Here is a 19,635-nt window from a genome sequence, read left to right as displayed (position 1 = left end):
GGTCAGTGGGGGGACCAAGGACAGGACAGGACAGGACACCCTGCATCCTATCCTGGAGCATCAGTGAACCTATGCTATATGGAGTGCTGTCCAGGGGCTATGTTCCGATACCTGGAAACCTGTTCTGGAGCTTGAAATGGGCTCACTGGTGGGTTGCTTTTAGATATGTTTGTCCTGGGCCAGCAAGAGAGGTAACCCGAGCAGTATCTCCCATGAGAGGCTCTGAGCAGCATTTCCAGGGTGGGAGTGTTTTGTGGTACATCTGCTAATGAGAATTATGTGTTTGTGCCATCCGCTAAGGTTTCTGCTGGCTCACACCTAACGTGTGGGTGTGACAATAGCTATTTAAATGCTGCTTCAGAAGTGTTTGTAGGAGATACCCAGCATCCCCTGAGCGCTGGCTGCTGTTGCTTGGCACGGTGCTATAGCGTGTGCGGGAGCAGCGTTACTAACACATTGCTTGCTGTAGCTAGTTTGCTATTTCTGTAAACTCAAAGGATACTTGGTTCTGTTCCTTTTGATGCTTCTCATCCCAGATGTGTTAGGCATTGCCAAATGTTCACAGCTGTCTGTGTTGGAGCACACACATCTAAGGCTGCATTAAGGGCACCCACTAACCACTCTGGGCTTGTTCCTTCACTTGCCCATCATTCTGGTGACACACAGACACCTTGATGGATCTCGGTACTACCGGTGGAGTCATGCTGTAACCTCCTACCTGTCCTACAGTACATTGCTCACAGCAGAGGGTCTGTCTCTTGATCTCTGAGGAGTCACACTGACAACATAGGAATAAAAAATTATTTGAGTAAGAAGCTAGTTTTGGCTTCCAAATGTTTTTACTATTTAGGTCCTTTTTAAATTTATTTAGTTAAAAAATGTTATAGACTGGATTCAAACATGCAAATACTACTTTGCAAGAACACTGTTCGTTTTTTCATTTTCTTAATGCTTTCTTCCCCTCCTCTGTCTGCAGGTAGGCTCTCCATTTATTGCCCTGAAGCAGCTCCAGAATCCCAGTCCTGCTCCTCATATTTAGCATGTATATATATGCATTCCTACATGATCCCCTTTGCATTTAATTTTGAGTGCTCCAAGAATACTTTTGTTTTATTCAGTCTGTTCTCAGGATGAAAATAAGTAAGGGAAGCTGATCGGTTAGGCGCTGATTTCACCTTCTCTGTGTTCAGTCTGAATTACTGGAGACTTCCATTGAACACAGAACTGCCCCTCTGCCGGTCTGCAGGTGTGTGCTTGCTGTGAGGTTGCTTGCTTTTCAGTGAAGAAACAGAAAATCTAAATTTTGAACTAAATTTACCTGCAATGAGTCATTCAGAGTACTGCTCTTTTTATAACTTATTAAAATGCATTAGCAATAAAATCTTAACAGTGCTTCTATAAACAGCAGTTGTGCTGCTTTGAAGCCACGATGCACGCTGCCTGCTCAGTTATGCTGCTGTGTAAAGTGGCATAAATACTGAAAGAGGAATGACACAAAAGGAGCCCTGTACAGATGGCTTGGACAAAGTGCTGGCCTTTCCCATCAGTCATCACAAGCTGGAAATCTGGCATTAAATAGGATTTGTAGACAGGTTTGGTGTCTGTCTTCTGGCTTATCCCCTCTTTAATTTACATCTTGCTCCCATCCTGTATGCTGTATACTATCAGAGGACTTCTGACATGTACTAGATGAAAATTATGTACCAAATCTGTTTTATAGAAGATAACCTGGTACTGGAGGTCTCTTTCCTCTCATAGCAAGAATTGTGTCAGAGCTGGCTTCCTCTTCACTGTAAACCCTAGCAGGTGGTGGGGAAAGAGGTGTTTGTGTGCTTGCATGTGGCTTCTTCCCTTGCCCATACTGCAGTGTGAAAACTCTGTCGCCTTTTGTTTTCAATGGTTCTTTTTCTCTCCGCTCACAAATCCCATAGGCCTGCTGAGCGCTGCAGCCCGGACACACTGATGCATTCGTGCCATCTGCTGGCAGAAGAGATGATTGCATGTACCAGTTTTGCTGGAGTTTTCCACAACTTCTATGGGAATCTCATACACAGAAGGATGATGAACATGCCCATAGCAAGGGGGAATGTTTCCTGTCGTCTTCTTGTTAAGGTGGCTGCGCATCCATCAATAAAGTTTGAAATAATATTTGAAGCTCAATATTATGATCTAAAGAACCAAAGTAGAATGTCCTAAGCTTGGGAAAGCACAGAGGCGTTTTGGTAGCATCATGATTTCATAAGCCATCTTTCTGGGAAGGGGTAAAATGGTGCTTCTTCCCCAAACCCAAAGTTCCGTGGGTTCTTGCTTACTTTCTGAGTACTCAGAATATAATTTGGGGCAGAGAGCTGTAGTTTAGCAACCAATTCTACTTTACAGGGTCCTCCTAGTGGTACCCCTGTCAATAGGCAGAGAATGCCGATGACATGTCTGAGCACAAGCAAATGTTGCCTCTTTGGGAATCGGCATACTTGTGCCCTCCTCTGGGCTTTACCTGCAGATAAAGTCTGGCTGATGTCTGAGCTTAGCTTGGAAGTGCCTCAAACCCCGTTCAGCATGACATTCAGCATCCCTGCTAGGGAAGCAAATCTGAGAGGTCTTTTTGCCTGATGGCAACACCCCTTCTGGTGGGTTGTTTTGAGAGCCAGGGAGAGCAGAGCATCATGTATTATGGTAGAAGAGCTCTCTGGGGCCTCAGGTCTGGGCCCAGCCGGTCATACAAGGTACGTCTACATGGGCACAAGCAGGACAACCCCAGCCAGAAAGGCAGTGCAGCTCAGAATACAGCTTGTGTTTTGTTGCTGATTGGTTTCAGCTACAAATCAGTATTTCTCCATCTCTGCTTCTGCCAGCCCCTTCCCCAGGTGCAGCCAGGAACAAATAAGGAGGATTGAGCTCAGATGTCTTCTGGGCATGAGCCGTACATCAGCTTTGCCCGATTTCAGGGACAAACATCCTTGTTAAAGGGCCAGCTCACACCCTTATATCCCCGCTTCTACTTTGTGCAATTAATTCTATAGACTGTGTTACCAAATTTAGGAGGTCTGTAATCTTCTTTGTTTGTCCATTAATCAGAGGGTGGGGGGCCAGCTGTCAGTGGGAAACTAGTGAGGACAGTGTTAGTCGTTGCTTTCTGCGTAGCAGGACTATATTCAGACAGTAACCATTCCTGTTGTGCTGGGAAGTGTTTCCATGCAAGGGATAGCAAGCTCTGCAGAAGCTGAGCATCCGCTGGGAAATTTTACAAAGTGTTTTCACAGCAACATCTATAAAATATAGGTGAGATTTCTAATTACTGAATTCATTTGAAGGGTCTGTATTCTCCATCTACCTGCCTCTTGTAAGCCTGACTTCCTTATCAGCACTTGTGAACAAATCTTTTCGGCGTTTTTCATTATTGCTACACATGTATTAGGGAATTTGTAGGATTAAAATTCAAGATAATGCAATGTGTAAGACAATAAAGAAGCACCATCTTAAGTTTTAAGAGAAACTTCAAATGCAACAGACCTGCTAGGACGAAATACCACAGTGTGCTGTGATTTTCCTTAAGGCTTATTACTGGAGTGATGTGAGGTTCTCTATTACATAAAGCGGAGTGTAACCAGAGGTTCTCTAGTTCTCACATTTTCAGGGGAAAGCTAAATGAGCTAACAGAACTTACTATTTTATTGGTTTGAATTTTCGAAGGTAGCTGCTTCCTTTCCTCTGTCCTCCTTGCAAAAATGCCTGGAGAAAATGAAACTTGAAGATAGTGCTATGATTTCATGGCCTGTCTCTTACTTCATGGATGTTTGGGTTGGAGACACTGCCTCCTGAAGCCTGGGGGGATTGGTGAATGGGATCCTGCTCCCCTGAGCTTTTCAGAGTCACCAAGGTGAAGCAGCCCTGATAGAAGATGAGATTTGGAAGAATGAGCTTTGATTCTCATCAGCTTTCCCTTTCAAGAGGACATTGTGATCCTACTCCATGAGGTCTTTTGCATAAGTTTCTGACACTTCTCTGGACCCCAGTCTAGCTTATGTCCATATTCCACTAGAATTTTAGATGAGAAAGGACTTTGGGGCTAGTCTATGGGAGAGAATGGCTTCTTGGAACATGCTTTGTGAATTTTATATTTGATCAGCAGCAATTTTGCTTTCTCTTCTCTCCTTCATCTCACAATGTAACTATCATCCTGATGAGCTGAGAGATCACCAGGGCTGCTCTAAATAAATGCGTGTGAGACTCTTTCATGCCGGGTAAGCTGAAAAAGGCTTAGTGACAGATGTGGGGCTGGTCTCCTGGAATTTCTCCTGAGTGAGCAGAGCAGACAAAATGGGATGAGAGTCCTGTGCAAAGGGCCATGAGTGCTTCATGCCTGAACTGTTACTAGCATTTCAGTCCCTGTTCCTGGTAACAGAAAACTGTTCCAAAAATACAGCCCTCATCTCACTGCAGATGCTTAGAGGGCATCAGCTAGCTGTCAGCACTGCCAGCCCCTGCCTCAGAGCTCCACCAGCTTCTTCTTCCCACCAGCCAATTCATGCCTTAGTTGGGAAGGAGGGCAGTTGCAATACCTGGATCTTGCAGGGCCGCCTGGCTACGTGACTTCTTACTGTTGCTTTCTTAAGATCACAGTGCACTTCGCCTTTGGAGTCCTATGCCAGCGTGACAGTGCCATTTTACTGCATGCCTTCATGCAAGGTGGCCCAGGTTCTACTCTGCTCTAGCAGTAGTTCCTTTTCCCTTTCTCTTTTACTCTAGTTGTTCCAGCTCCTGTGCTTCTTGGCTGCTGCCTGTTCTGCAGGGATAAGAGATCCTTGACAGCTGCTGGGCCATGAGCTTGGCACTCAGCGGAGATCGAATCTGCACAGTGCTTCCTGCTATGCTCTTTAACGGATGACAGTACTCAGCTGCACATAAATGACTATAAAATCTGAGAATTTAGGTATTGATGGTCTCTGTTAGAAACTTCTGCTGGCTTTTGTGCGCTGTCAAATATAACCTTTGCAAGATGAAGCTGGGGCAGGATGGTAGGAGCAATGGGATATGGACAGGCAGGTTTGGAGGGTTTAGGTTTTCCTCTGTCTGTCTGCCATGGAAAGGGAGGAGGAATGCCCTTGAAATTTCTGCCAAGTGTTCCCATTCACTTCAGGGGAGCTGCTCTGTTTTCTGCTAGCAGAAAATCTGGCGTGTAACTTCTTGCCCTGGCAATGTGGACAGAGAGGAATTCTGCATGAATGTCAAAGCCAACCAGCACTTTTCACACAGCTGATGCTGTACACGGGGCCTTAACAAATATATTTCAAATAGGTGACTTGATCTGGCTCCACATGGCTTTGGAAATGTTCTTGGTGGTGTGTGGGAAATTGGTTAGTACTGCAGGAAATCTTGCTCTTAGCTTCATGATCTGACACAGTTGTGTTGTTTAATCCTTCTTGATTTCAGCACTTTCTGACCAAGGATCTGCATTCCCTGCCTCATCTTGCTAGTCCAATCCATGCTTATCTGCAAGGACAGAGAAAAATGATATTGTGGTTCTAGCATTGGGTGACTCAGCCGTATTTGGCCTATCTGTCTTGGCTTCCCCCCAGTGTTTGTATATAAGATCTGTCAAAGGGGCCAGATCAGGCATGTATGGATAGAGCCCAATGAATTCTGCAGGCTGGATAGAGGATTCACTTCATGTTGTCTTCTGCACCAGATGCCTCAGAAAGGCTTCTGAAGACACCTGATTTCCTTCTGCACTCAGAGAACAGATTTCCCCTGTGTCCAGTGCTCTTTTGGGGTTTGCTGGTTTCCTGGAATCATCCTTCATTCCCTCGTTTTCTGACCTGTCCCATGGTATAAAGCTAAATAGGTTTAGCCATTGGTAGATGAAGAGAATGAAAGTGATCGAAGGGGTGCCATTCTGATCATGTCATTGACCCCAGAAGCCAAGTTTGATAGATTTTAAGGGAAAATCAAGAACATTAGATTGAATTACAGCTGCGGTTATCCATCAATCCTCTGATGGCTGTTTGTTGCCATGTGTACTCCACATGTAAGTTTTAGCTTTGCTGGATGATTTAGTGAAGAATTTTTGAGTCAAGGACAAATCTCCCGCTGCTCTGCAGTGAGGTAGAGCTGTTAATACAGAATAGGCAGGCACTGAGGGTAGGCAGTGTTGGTTCAGGCCCCTTTCATTAGGAGTAGTGCTGTGATTTGCTCTGGCTGTGACTTGTCTTTGTAGAAAACAACTCTGCTACAGACACAGAAAGCAAACTGGTGGTTAAGCAGCTGGGGAAAGAATTTCCAGCGTGTTGGATAACTGTAAGCAGGAGGCTGGGCGGAACAGCTCAAAGTGCATTTACGGTGGAGCCTCTTGTGTTATTTACAGGACATGAGGGTGTGGTGGCATTCCTCTGGGCATAGCCCTCTTCATGGCACCTGATCATAAAGTGGTTTAGCAACTTAGCCCTTTCAGGACAGGCAAACAGATACTAGACAGTAACTAAGAACAGAAGACCATCCCAAAAGAGCCCAAAGTGCTTTTGCAACCTTGGAGTCAAGTTCTGCCTGATATGTACACGTGCCCCTCTGGCTGACTTGGAGCGAGAGGAGAATGTGTTCCCAGGTCTGGAAGGGAATGGCTTTGCTCATCGCTGGAGAGCTGCCACGTGTCTTCTGCAAGCGGCACCTGGCGCTGACTAGTCAGATTGGGATGAGAGCTTGAGGGAGGCTGGGGACTTTTTTTTTCCTGTGCAACCTCCCAAACCTTCCCCTGTCCTATTTCCACTGTTCTTTTCCAGTGTCTTCAATGCCCTTTGTAAAGTGGTGGCATTGGTGTTGGCTTCTTCAGGGAGAATATCCTGAAGGTGAAACTAAATTTTGGGGATGAGGGCTCCATTACATTGAGCAAACCAGCAGTGTAGTGCGGCTAATTTAGCAAGCAGGGCTGCTGAGGTATTTCCCAGAGGACTGTGAAGACATCCGCACAGAAGTCACCTTTTCATGTGACATGCAGTGTTGACCACCTCATTTCACCTAGGGTGTAGCAATACTAGGGCCCACACAAGTGCTGACAAGGACAATTAGGTATATGAAGTTGAAATAAGTTGTTCTTTTCAATGCAGAAGAAAGATGACTGACTAAGCCATGTAAAATCTTGAGTGATTTGTGCAAAGTGCCGTGGTTAGGTGAGTTTCTTCATTTCCTAGGGAGCCAGCCAAAGGAAATACTTCTTGACACAACGTGTACTTTGTGAAACACAGCGCTGCAAGGCACTGACTATGCCAAAATATAAATGATTTGGAAAGCAATGAAAGACATTCCCAGCAGATAGGTCCATCAGTGTCGTTAATGACAAAGCTGCAAATACTGCTTCTGGTTTGGGAAATCCCAAACCCAGGGACCATTTGGAGGTTGCAGAGGGAAAGTTGTTATGCTGTACTTTCCTTGCGCTTACGCTCTTCCCCTGACAGCAGTGAGCAGCAGTTGCCTGAGACGAGATGCTAGGATAGATGGACGTGTTATGTACCTCACTGAGGTTGTTGTGCTCTTGTAAAGAGCACAGTACCAGTGAAGGTACTAGGGAAACAAGGGCAGAACAGCCTCTTCTGCAAGGAGCTGCGTGTTTGCACTCAAGAAGCTCAACCTGGATTGTGCCCACTGTTGTTACCTTGTAAGCAGATCCAAGAGAGGAGTCCTGGTGAGTTTCCCTCAGTGTAACATCTTGCTGAATACTTAGCAGTGCTCGGTAACGGTGTGAGCAGAAATGGCCCATCTAGACCCCGTGTAGCCCTTGCCAAATGTGTGCTTTCAGTCCTAGAGGGTGGAACTGATAAAGCAATCTATCCCCTGGCAGATTTTCTCTCTGGGATTGCAGTTCCAGGGTAAATGGCATCTTGTGCCATTTCCACAAGGAATTTTATGTGTTAATGCACACTTAAAAATATGGACACCGTATGGACACAGTGTACAGCGTTAAGCAAGGTGTAGCAGCAAGCTGTTCTCATAAGCACACTTTCTCCCCCTTCTTCCTTCTGTTCTGCTTGTCAGCTGCTCTCAGACCTCATCACACATATTCTTCAGACCCTCAAGCACCTCCTTGACTTGCACTTCATATTCTTTGTGAGCCTTCAGCTTTCACACACTCTTATCTTAGTTTGGCTAATATGACTCTGGAGTAAGTCCATTGGATAAGCAGACTGGCGGGCTGGAAACCCAACATCAGTTTGGAGGGTGACTCTTAAACTCTTCACTATCCAAAGCAGAGTTGCACAGCGATGTAGGGCCTCCCTCTGAAAGTGCCGGTTCCAGCTCTGGAAGCTGTCTAGCCCGGCTATTGTGGTCATTCAGACCTGAGTAATTTAGCCAGGCAGGTCACTGCAGTAACATCACTGCTGCTTTTGGTGCCAGAGTGCGTTTGGGTGTTTGTGATAGCACTGCCTTTTGCACTACAGGCCCACCCTTTTAATCTGGGCTTTTTCTTACTTTGTTTCTTTTTTTCCCCTCGCACCATGAAATACCCCTCTGCGTTGGCATACAGGAGTTCAGGTAGCCGGGTGCCTTCCAGCAGGGCACACGGGAACTGGAAAAAAACTGGGACACTGCTTCCAAGACTGCTTTTAAAGAAGACTTTGGAGAAAGAAGCTGATTTCTTTTAGGAGGGGGTGCTGGGTCCCTGCAGTGTCTTCTGTCAGCATATCACAAGATTTCTAAAAGGAGCAGAATCAGTAGGACACTGGTGTATCAGTCTGCAAAGAGCAGCTTCCTTCGCTCGCCTCCCATATTTGACTGAACTGATATCACACGGTTCTGTCTCCCCACTCCCCTCCCACCCCCTGCCTGCTTCCGCCAACAGTCCTCTAAAAATGTGCTTTGTAACTAAAGACTCTCCTAAAGAGCTGACTCTTTCAGTTCTTCTGCGTAACAAAAACTTGTGCTGCTCATAAATAGATTTGCAATTACCAAGGGAAACAGAAAAATCAGTGCAATCCAGCTGCATCAGAGCCGGCCTCCCATCTTGTCTTAAAGAAGCCCCTGAAATTCAACACACATCCCTCGGCATAGCTGGGAGACCTCTGTGGGGATCTTTCCTTTGAACAACATTCCTCTTCTGCAGGATCTGCTGTTCGCAGCAGAATTGCCAAGGAACTACTGAGTCCCTGTCTAGTGTCTTTACAAAAAATGACAAAAGCTTTTTGGTTTTTGGCTAGCCTGGGGTTTCATGTATTTCTTTTAGCAGTCAAGGGTAAGAATTGCCTGGCCAAAGCAGAGGATCCTGAGATTTATCATTAGCTTACAAACTGGTTCTCTGCTAATAACATCTGGTGTGTGGTTAGTGCCGTCTGAGCAATTCCAAGCACTTGCTGAGCATCCAGGAGGTCAAACTTCCTGAGCTTTTGGGGCTTACAGGAGGGTAATGATTTTATACAGAAAAAAAAAAAAGGCATGGCGAAGGTTATGCGTCAAACTGGGTAGAATTGGGAGGAAAACTCAAGAGCCCTGACTATGCTGTGTCCTCTGGAAGGATTAAGCAGTAGAAGGGAGGGAGGCAGTGGTATATGTGGGTGATCCTTAGCCTTCCCTATAGAAGAGATCACCTATACAAGGAAGATCCCTTCTATATGTCTTCTTGCTAGGCTGCCAGGGGACATGAGGGTGGCATACGCCCAGCAGAGTGTTTTTTGACCTCCCTGGTGAGATGAATGGGATCTGCCCCTGCTTTCAACAGCAGGTATGTCAGCTCCCTGCAAAACTGGCTGGGCTCAGCTTCTCTTAGACCCTGGGCTCAGGCTCTGCAATCCCCACAAAGGGCAGTTAGTTTCCCAGTGACACCTTTCTGCATATCCCAGAAAACATGCGTGGAGCTGGGGAATGCAGTGCCGGAGAACAAGCTTCCCTACAAGGCCTCTGTGCTGCTTCTTGCTGGAAATGCTGAATGAATGAGGGCAAATCAGATCTGTTGAATCAAAAACAATTCCCAGCATTTCTGGTCTCCTCAGAGACATGATTCCTTCCTGAAACCCCTCTGGCGAGCTTCCCTGAGTGGGAGCTCACTTGCCCCAGGGCCTCGGGTGGGTCTGTGGGGGAGTTTAAACATACAGCCCCATTGATGTCAGTGGGGACTTTCTGATTTCTTTTATGAGGGGTATGTACCTATGTTTCTTGCCAGGTGCTGGGGATGCAACAGCAGCAGCATGGTGCTCACTTTCTTTCAGTATGATTACTAAAAATCGTTGCTTAAGACAATAGTCAGGTCTGTGCAAGACTGGCTGCAAGTAACAGGAGACTTCTGCTAGAGCACGAGCTAAATGGTTTGGAGAGGGCGCACTCTAAATGCAAGGTCAGCTGATGATCAGTGCCAGAACACTATATCATTGCTATTGATTGAGGAAATGGGCATCCAAACCTCTTGTTTAGTGGAGATTAAGTTACCTGCAAAGTAAGAAGGAAAAGGGGGAAGAAGATACCAATGGTAATGCCAGCTCAGGTGTTGGATTTCTCTAGAGAAAATCTCCATTTTAATTCTGTAGTCTTTCTCCTGGTGTGTGAGGGAGAGAGAGGAGTGGGGAGAAGGACACTTCTAATTTTATCCAGTTCTCCTTTCCCTCCCTTCTGTCCACGTGCACGTGTTGAAGTGTGTAAAGCATCTGAGTGTCTCAGTTCTTCTGAGCATTCACAGGCAGCGCTCTGTCCCTAGGCTGAGCCACAGTGCTTTGGGTCTTTGAGCAGAGTTGGAGAGGGTACTGTGGCATCTTTTGAACTCCAGTGTGGGGCTGAAGGGCAGGTACCAGCCATGTGTATTCTGTGCTGCAGCTATTTTTAATGGCTGATGTTACACAGATTTGTGCTGCTTCTCAAATCAGATTAGATGGCAAAGTCAAGAGGTGAGCAGGGAGGCTCAGTAATGAGGAGCAGCAGCTAACATCACTTTTCCTTGCTGAATTGCGCGGCACAGCTGCCTGCGGGCTGCAGACAGCCCTTTGCCATTAACCTGGGGTCCTTTCCTTCTGGAGGGAAGGGGAGAGCTCCTGGCTGTATATCCCACAGATAAGCTTGTGTGCATCATTTACATGTCTGGGGATCATCATACCCTTAAAGGTCTTCAGCAGCCTGGCCATGGTATCTTTATGGTTTAGTAGCTCTTGCTTGCTTCCTGTGCTGGTGATGTATAGAATACATTTGTGACCTTTAGAAGTTGAAGATGACCTGTGAGGGACCACATTGGCTTTCTGAGCCAGCTTGCAACCCGTTCCTGGCACAGAGAGTCTGCAAGGACAGGGATGTTACAGTAACTCATGGTCTCAGCAGCTTATAGGGACCCCTGCAGGCTATGCAGGAGGAGTGGGTGATGCAGGGGTCAAGGAAGAAAATCATGGCTGTGCACTGTGTGGATTGTCTCCTCCTCAGCAGGCTGGTGTGGAATGTGAGCGAAGTGTTTGCTACTGCAGATGCTGGGGGCTAAGTTGGAGAACAGGAGCAGTGCAGAGCTAGTGCCTGGGTCTGGCTTGGCTCCCGGAACAACTCCCATGATATGCTTCTGCATGCAAGGTTCTGCAAATCCTCCTTTGTGGAGCCTTTCTCAGCACCCCACTGCTTTTTTGACCTATCTCTAGTTCCCATGCAGCAGAAGTGTCCCTTAATTCAGTGACTGCCCTGAACAACACCCCATTCAGTTTGATGACACCGGGTTAGAGTAGTCAAATGGCATCTTTCTTTGCTCACATTTTCTTGTGGTGACAATCATTTCGTATCTAAGGCATCAGGAAGGAAAGCTTCAAGAAGGAACCCCTAATTAGGAAATGCATATGTTAGAAATAAGTTTTAGTGTAGTATTTCTTACGGTCAGTTTCTTCAAAGACAAGTCTGTAGGTTCCTCCTTATTTACACAAAGCTGGTAATGAAATAGAAGCAGATCCCAGTACCCACTGCAATGGTCATGAAATCATTTCATCTGAAATTCTGTAATGGATGGAGAGCATCTTTGCATTGTTTTTTTTTTTTTTAAATGGGAAGAATAGTCTCTGTGTCATGTACATCATTACCCAGTTCATTCAAGGATGAATCCCAAATGTAGGTGTTATGTAAAAGTAAAATCTCTTTTCTCTGTCTTTATTCTCCTTGTATCGCAGTGGTTGGAGTAGAAATAAATCCTATTTTCCTGCCATTGAAGGAACAACAATAGAATGAAATTCTGTCTGCAGAAGTCATTTGCTCACCTATGTTACTCTGAACTGACTGTTAGGTAAACCAACCAGCAAGCCTGGCCTACAGGTGCTGCTCCTAATTCTCACATTCCCTGCTTTTCTTATGCTTGTAAGCATACTTCCCTGTTACGATGTCAAGTTTTATAGCTTGGGAAGGTCTTAAACTAGTTACTCAGCTGGGAAAACAGAACTTCTTTAAGGTACTTTAGACAGAAGTGGTAACTGAACACCACTCTTAGCAAAATACCAGCTTTGCCAAACAACCTTTTCAAAAGAACATGTCACACAAGATATGACTGCAAATTATGAGTTTTTCCTGGTAGCAGCAAGAGACTTCTTAAATATCAATGAAGCTACTTTGGTGCAATGAGAGCTGATCCTTCAGCTAAAATAATTTTTTTGTGTGTTTGACCCTGCAAGTTCTGAGTTCAGTCTTTACAGACAACTCCACAGGGCTTCTGCAAATTTCATAAGATTATCTGTAACCCCTATTCCCTCCTCCTCCCAGATGGTCCTGGTACTGAGATGGAAAGAAGAGAACTCAAATGGCCCACTGGTGCTATTATCTTAAGTACTTGGGTCAAGTACCAATCTTGATATTTTTCTTCTTTGTATTTGCACTTGCATGCTTGCTGAGCTGGAGTGCCTGCTTCTGTTGTACATACATGTGGGTCTCTCAGCTTGTGTTTGAGCTGTTGAAACTTGGGATGAAAGCTTTGTGCCCAGGTAGTGTATGCCATACAATTTTGGCTAATGGGATTCCTTGAAATCCCTTCACATTTCAAATAGATTCACGGACAAGGGGGGCAGTTAGAACACATTGAAAACCCCTAAAGCCTTAGTGAATCCTGAATTTGGCCATCTCAACTATTTATAGAACACTGTATGCCTATTCTAAATATATTTTCCTCGAGGGGACCTCATCTCAACCCCCTGCTCCACAGCTTAAATTGGATCAGCAATGCTGCTATGATCTGTTAGCAGAAATTCCTTCTCTAGCTCTGTGGCAGAGATGAAGATGTTGGTCCAGGCCTTGAAGGGGAAATTCTATGCCAGGCAGAGCTCAAGAGTTTGGATTTAAATTCTGCGGCCAGCCAGGTAGAGAGATATTGATGATATATTGGATCGTTTCCTGTAGCCATTGCCTGATTATTTTTTTATATTCCTCCTGTGTTGCTAGGTCTAGAGTTCTGGAGGGGGAAAAAAACATGACTTATTGGCAGTGTATGGCACCTTTCCCTTTCAGGAGGCTTCAGCCTTGCAACTAGACTTAATGGTGAGCACACAAAACATTCTAGAGGAAGTGTAAAAGAGTGTTCTTTGGGCAGAAATCATTTCCTATTGCAAGGATACTTGAAACTGGTGTTCTCTTTTCTTCCTCTGCTATAGGGAAGAGAAGTGTCTCTTCTGTGGGAGTACCTACGTGACAGTGCTTGGAGAGCCGTGCCTCTGACTGTAAGGGATGGTTCTTCCTGAAGTGTTTTCCACGCAGAAGCTTCCTCTGTGCTAGCTGGCATTTTGTAACCCCTCTGGCAGTAGAGCAGGCTGTACAGGCTTTGTCCAGCGCAAGCTTTGCTTTGTGCTAGTGAAGGCAGGAGCGCTGGAAGATGGTGCAGAACTAACATTGCAGGAGTGGCTCCTGCTCTCGTCTGGCTTTGGAGGTTGATCATACATGTTTACTGTTACTTTCCAGGCAGATGAGCATGGGGTATTTAGAAAGCAGGGGCTGAATGGTGTCAGTTTGTCAGCTCTATTGCTCCCACATTAAAGGACAGAGGATCTCTTCAGGCCAAGGAGAGCAACTCATCCCACAATAGGTTCCGTAGTGGAGAATATCTACCTTTTAGAAAAATCGTACAATTTTCTTTTTCAGTCAAAGCCTCTGGCGGTACCATAGGATAGAAGTTTTGGTGCAAAGGGCACACTGCAGAACTTCACAGGACATTTTTCATCCTTCAAGTTTAAAAATATTTAGAAAAATACATCCTTTATTGAATTCTGTCAGTTTGAACATTTTCTCCTGTAGGACAGTTACACTGTGTCTGCCTCTCAGGAACATCCACAGATCTGCATCTCAGATGCTGCAGATCACAGTCCTGACCAGAAAATTTTGGATCAGTGTAGAGGCAGGATGGGCCATCAGGACCCTACGTATCCTGAATAGCTGTGCTGCCCCGCACTAAGGGTCGGTACTGATTTGTATGCTTGGAAAAAAACAACTGCTCTCTGTCCCTATGATGGGATTAACCCAGACTCTACTCCATGGGTCTGGGACTCAACTTACAGCAAGGGTGTAAAGCACCGAGGCTGCTTGCACTGGTTTCAGGACAGGATTTGGAAGCAGTGCGTCAGTACAGTCTCCAGAAGTCACGTCAATTTAGGTACCCTTTAGAAATCCCCTTCTTCTAGGTGCAACGAAGGAGTGACTACTGCTTACTTGGCCTCAGGGGCAGAGAAGCCTGCGAAGGCTTTGCTAGTCCGTAGATCAGGGTAACATAGCTCACTGTGTATCTAAGCCTCAGAAAATGTCTTTGAGGTTGACAGAAGCTTTTCCTGATTATTACCCTTTAAGGATGAATGCGGCAGCATGTGGCAAGATCGCAGAATGGGATTAGCTCAGGACTTAGCAGGAAGAGTTTCTTAGCACTCCTCCAGAGCTATTTCCTTCTTTTGCAGCCTCTGGAGCTGCATGAAATGGAAAGGGTTATGTCCTTGCCTGCCTGGCAGGAAAATCGTCCCAGCTCAATGCAGCAAAATGGACTGGGTACAGTGCTCTTGGAAGCAATAAAACAGGTAAAGTGTATTTAACAAGGAATTTCACATGGGGGATTGCACAGTTACCCTGAATATTGCCCCAAGACACATTCCCCTTCACACACAGGAGTCTTCATACAATCTCCTTGGCTCTTCCAAGGAATCAGTGTCAGCATAGACATAAAATCTACTTTAGATTTTACTCTGGACATGGCTTACTTGTGTGCATGTAGGTAGTGTTTCGTTGCCTCTGTCCTAGCATGCAGGAAAGGACAGGGGAGTCTCCCTGAAAGCACTGCAGCGCCACTCAGGCTAGTGCGGCACTCAGCACCTTGGGGTGCTGCTGCTGCACTCTTCTAGGGAAACCCACTCAGTTCAGGCAGTATCTGTGATCCCCTGGGGATGCATTAACTCAGGAAAGGCTCTGCAGTACCTGGGGCTATGCCAGAATGGGTGCTCAGACCCTGGTGCTGATCATTTATGTTAGCATTTCAGTAAAGAAACACACCTAACCTATCTGTCTGTGGTTTCTGGTCTGACAGTGAGATCAGCAGCTCTCTGGCTCACCTTGGCATGCCTCTGGCTACTTATTCCCAATGATGTCTCTTTAAGACTGGCTTCTTCGTAATGGAAAGGTCTCCATTTGACCGCTCTTAATATAAACAAACTATAGTGCCTTTCGGAAAGTAGAGTAAGTAATGCACACTAACAAAAACTAGTACGTTTGTGCTTGTAAGAAGTACTGATGTGTCCCTTTTACAGAAAAGATTCAGCTTCTGCATGCAGAGTCACTGGCCTTAGTTCCCTCGTGGCCTGGGAGCGTTGTCTGAACTGAGGCTGGGAAGGAATCAAGGGCATTTAACCACAAGACGAGCACCAGGAGTGAAGCAGCCCAGATTAGCAGAAGCAGACTACAGAGCACTCAAAGTGCAGAACTCAATTTTAAGCCTAATTTGAACACTGAATGAGGTGCTGATAGCTACTGCGTGGAGTCTCAGTCTGCTGTTCGCGTGCTGTGAACAGAGTATAGTGGTATATATAGAACACCCAGTGAAAAACTGGCTTTGCGCAACTGGTGCGGGCAGTGCAGGGTGAAGGGAAGAATCTGGTTTTGGTGATGAAAATAGAAATCTGTCTTCATGTCTGTGCTCTGGGGATCTGATCAGATATTTTATGGCATGATACCATCATTATAGCTTGAAGAACCAATTTCAGAGCTGGCTTCTGGCTTTAACCTGTCTCCGTTCCTCCATAAGAGGAGGACATATTGCCTTCGTTCATGTTGGCTTGTTCATCAGTAAATGTAAAGCAAATTGTAAAATCAAACCTGTTTGAACTACCATTTGTAGCTATTCATTCACTCGTGCACAAACCAACCCCCTGATGCCGGTCCAGCTTTTTTCTTATCCCAGAGAGAAAATAAGAACAGTGAGTCAATAAATATCCTCTTTTCTCTTTGAAGTGTCAGAGAAACATTTGGATACCATGGAAATGAGCAACAATATTGGGAGAAATTGATTTAGAAGGTGTTTAAGAAGTTAAATTTAGTCCTGGAAGTAGCTTTGCTGTGTTTTACCAGAGGCTTCTGCTTTTTTCCATTGTTCCCAGTATCATATTTAGGATGGACTTCACCCAGTCCCAGGAGTGCAGGAAAAGCCCTACCCTGAGTCAGCTGGGACTGAAGGCTGGCTCAGTGCTGGGCCTGATGTATGTTTGTGTTACACAGACAGCGATGGATACCTCTGGTTCCTTTTTTCTTGCTGGGCATGGGATGGGTTTTAATCCTGATTAAATTCTGTATCCCAGATCTGTTTGCCTTCTTTTGAAAGGACTTCTCTTTCTTTTGCAGGCATGGTTCAGAAACTTGACCAGAAGCTGCCTGTAGCCAATGAGTACCTGCTGCTTTCAGGTGGTGTGCGGGAAGGTGTGGTGGACATTGATCTTGATGAGCTGAATGTTTATGCACGAGGCACAGACTATGACATGGACTTCACCCTGCTTGTGCCCGCACTGAAGCTGCATGACCGCAACCAACCAGTCACGCTGGACATGCGCCACTCGGCTTTGTGCCACTCCTGGCTGAGCCTGCGTCTGTTTGATGAAGGAACTATCAGCAAATGGAAAGACTGCTGCACGATCGTGGACCATATCAATGGAGCTACCAATTATTTCTTCTCTCCAACAAAAGTCGCAGACTGGTTCTATGACTCCATTAGCATTGTCCTCTCCGAGATCCAGAAAAAGCCTCAGCGAGGGATGCCAAAGGTGGAGAAGGTAGAAAAGAATGGGACTATCATATCCATTATTTTGGGAGTGGGCAGCAGCCGCATGCTGTACGACATTGTCCCTGTGGTGTCCTTCAAAGGTTGGCCAGCTGTGGCCCAGAGCTGGCTGATGGAGAACCACTTCTGGGATGGGAAGATCACAGAAGAGGAAGTCATAAGTGGGTTTTACTTAGTGCCTGCATGTTCCTACAAGGGGAAGAAGGACAATGAATGGAGGCTGTCATTTGCCAGAAGTGAAGTGCAGCTGAAGAAGTGCATCTCCAGCAGCCTCATGCAAGCCTATCAGGCCTGCAAAGCTATCATCATCAAATTGCTGTCCCGCCCCAAAGCCATTAGTCCATATCACTTGCGGAGCATGATGCTGTGGGCTTGTGACAGGCTACCAGCCAACTACTTGGCCCAAGAGGATTATGCAGCCCATTTCCTCCTGGGTCTCATTGATGATCTCCAGCACTGCTTGGTCAACAAGATGTGCCCTAACTATTTCATCCCCCAGTGCAACATGCTGGAACATCTCTCTGAAGAAACTGTCATGCTGCATGCGCGGAAGCTGTCCTCAGTCCGCTCAGACCCTGCCGAACACCTTCGAACTGCCATCGAACATGTCAAAGCAGCCAACCGGCTAACACTAGAGCTCCAACGGCGGGGCAGCACCACCAGCATCCCCTCCCCACAGTCAGATGGAGGGGACACCAACCAGCCTGATGACCGATTAGCCAAAAAGTTGCAACAGCTAGTGACTGAGAACCCTGGGAAGTCCATCTCCGTCTTCATTAACCCAGATGATGTCACAAGGCCCCACTTCAGAATTGATGATAAATTTTTCTGAGCTTTCGTCAATGTTTCTTGGGATTTTTTTCTTTTGTTCCATTTTTAAAAACTCTTGCAGTGAGCAGGCTTTTTCATTTGGTTTTCCTTGATGACTTAGTCTCTTGTTTTTTACATATCCAGCGTAGATTGGATCTGTTGAGAACAATCTGAATAAATTATAATTCCTGGTTCTGCAGGACGGTGCAGATTTTGAAACAGTATATTACTATTTCATATGCTGCTTTGATTTTTTTTCACCCACCCAGCCCCATTGTCTGTGAGTAGTTTCTAAAGGAGAACATGCACTGTAAACACACATGCCATGATGTAATGTAGATTTGTTTTCAAGCTTCCATAATTCATGTACATTGTCGGGCCTGAGGAAGGGAGAACTCACCTTCCGTTGTTTTGGAAAATTCACTTCTTTTTCCATGAGCTTCCATCACCCTAAAGAAATGAGAAGATACTCTGGGTTGGAAAGCGCTACTGGTAATTTGACAAGGCCAAATCTACTGGGCTGAAGCCCAGTTCATCTGTTCTTCACACTTCTCACACTAGGGGAGAAAGCTGACTTCAAAGATGATGATGCAGCTTTTGGGGGAAAGAGTTGTTTCTGTTTTGATCTACTTTTTGAATGTAATTGTTCATAATTGGACCTTGTACAGTCCAGAGGGTTGTTTCTGCTGCTTTTCCATGCGGAATAAGGTTATGGAATGTTAGTTTTAGTGTGTGTAATTATTCAAAGCCTTATTTAAATTCTATTAAAGAACATACCATTATAAATGTTAATTGCACTAATGAAATCTCTGCCATTACCTCAGTCCCACTGTTTGTGTTTCTTTCATGAATTAGCATCTGTTATTGGATCTCAGTATTGCAGATTGCTTGAGGCCCCTCGGGTCTCATGGTTTCAGGTGATTTCTTGATTGTCTTTTGTAAAAGGCTCTTCCTTGTTAGCCCTGCTATGTGTGAGAAGTCAGATTTTTGCATTGGCATATTTCTTTGGATGCGTATTGTGTGTTGCAGTGCATATTGCATTAATATGTATTGCATGTTGTTGAAACAGGTTTACCATTAGATAAGGATGTAATGCTAAAGCAGTGGTATGTGCAAAGTGAATCAGCCAGACCTCGAGCAAAGGAGCTACCGTGCTTCTGTAATGCATGTATTAGGCCTGATCCTTTATGGCAGTTACCATTCCCTTGACTCCTGTGGACTTTCTGACTTACCCTGGGACATACGAGATCTTACTTCGGTCTCATGTTTGCAGAAGTTGTGTTTGTATGTAAACTTGTGGTGCAACAGTAGCCTTGGAAAACACATACGCTTTCCTTTTGTGCGTAGGATAAGATGTATGGTAACAAGGGTTAGTCTGAGCCAAAAATACTTCCAAGAGTTCAAGGATAGAGTGACTTTTTGTGGCTGGCTGGCCAGTGACTGATATTTAGGCCTTAAATCAGCAATTTGGGCTTACTGATTATCCCAGAGAAGCTGTTCTGATCCAAACTTGATGCATGTTTTAAAATGTGATTATTAGAGCAGGTTGAAGTATTTTTTAAATATTTGACAGACCAATGAGGTGCATATCTAGTAAATTCTAACAGATAAAA

The 19,635-nt window shown here is 45.4% G+C and overlaps 1 protein-coding gene across 1 annotated transcript in view; it reads left to right on the top strand.

Annotated features, from left to right (window-relative positions):
- MB21D2 (Mab-21 domain containing 2) overlaps nt 1-18,808 on the top strand; it is a gene marked incomplete at its 5' end in the record, with an annotated part of 60,343 nt that extends 41,535 nt beyond the window's left edge. Inside the window, one exon of the mRNA XM_082487306.1 lies at nt 16,780-18,808. Within this exon, the coding sequence (XP_082343432.1) occupies nt 16,780-18,044 (1,265 nt within the window). The 3' untranslated portion in view covers nt 18,045-18,808. The remainder of the gene's footprint in view (nt 1-16,779) is intronic.
- Nucleotides 18,809-19,635: the final 827 nt, after the last annotated feature.

This window comes from Vanellus vanellus (assembly GCF_965231255.1).
Source record: "Vanellus vanellus genome assembly, chromosome: 8".
Taxonomy (NCBI): domain Eukaryota; kingdom Metazoa; phylum Chordata; class Aves; order Charadriiformes; family Charadriidae; genus Vanellus; species Vanellus vanellus.
Note: the sequence above shows the minus strand (reverse complement) of the source record. Positions and strands in the feature narration are given on the sequence as shown.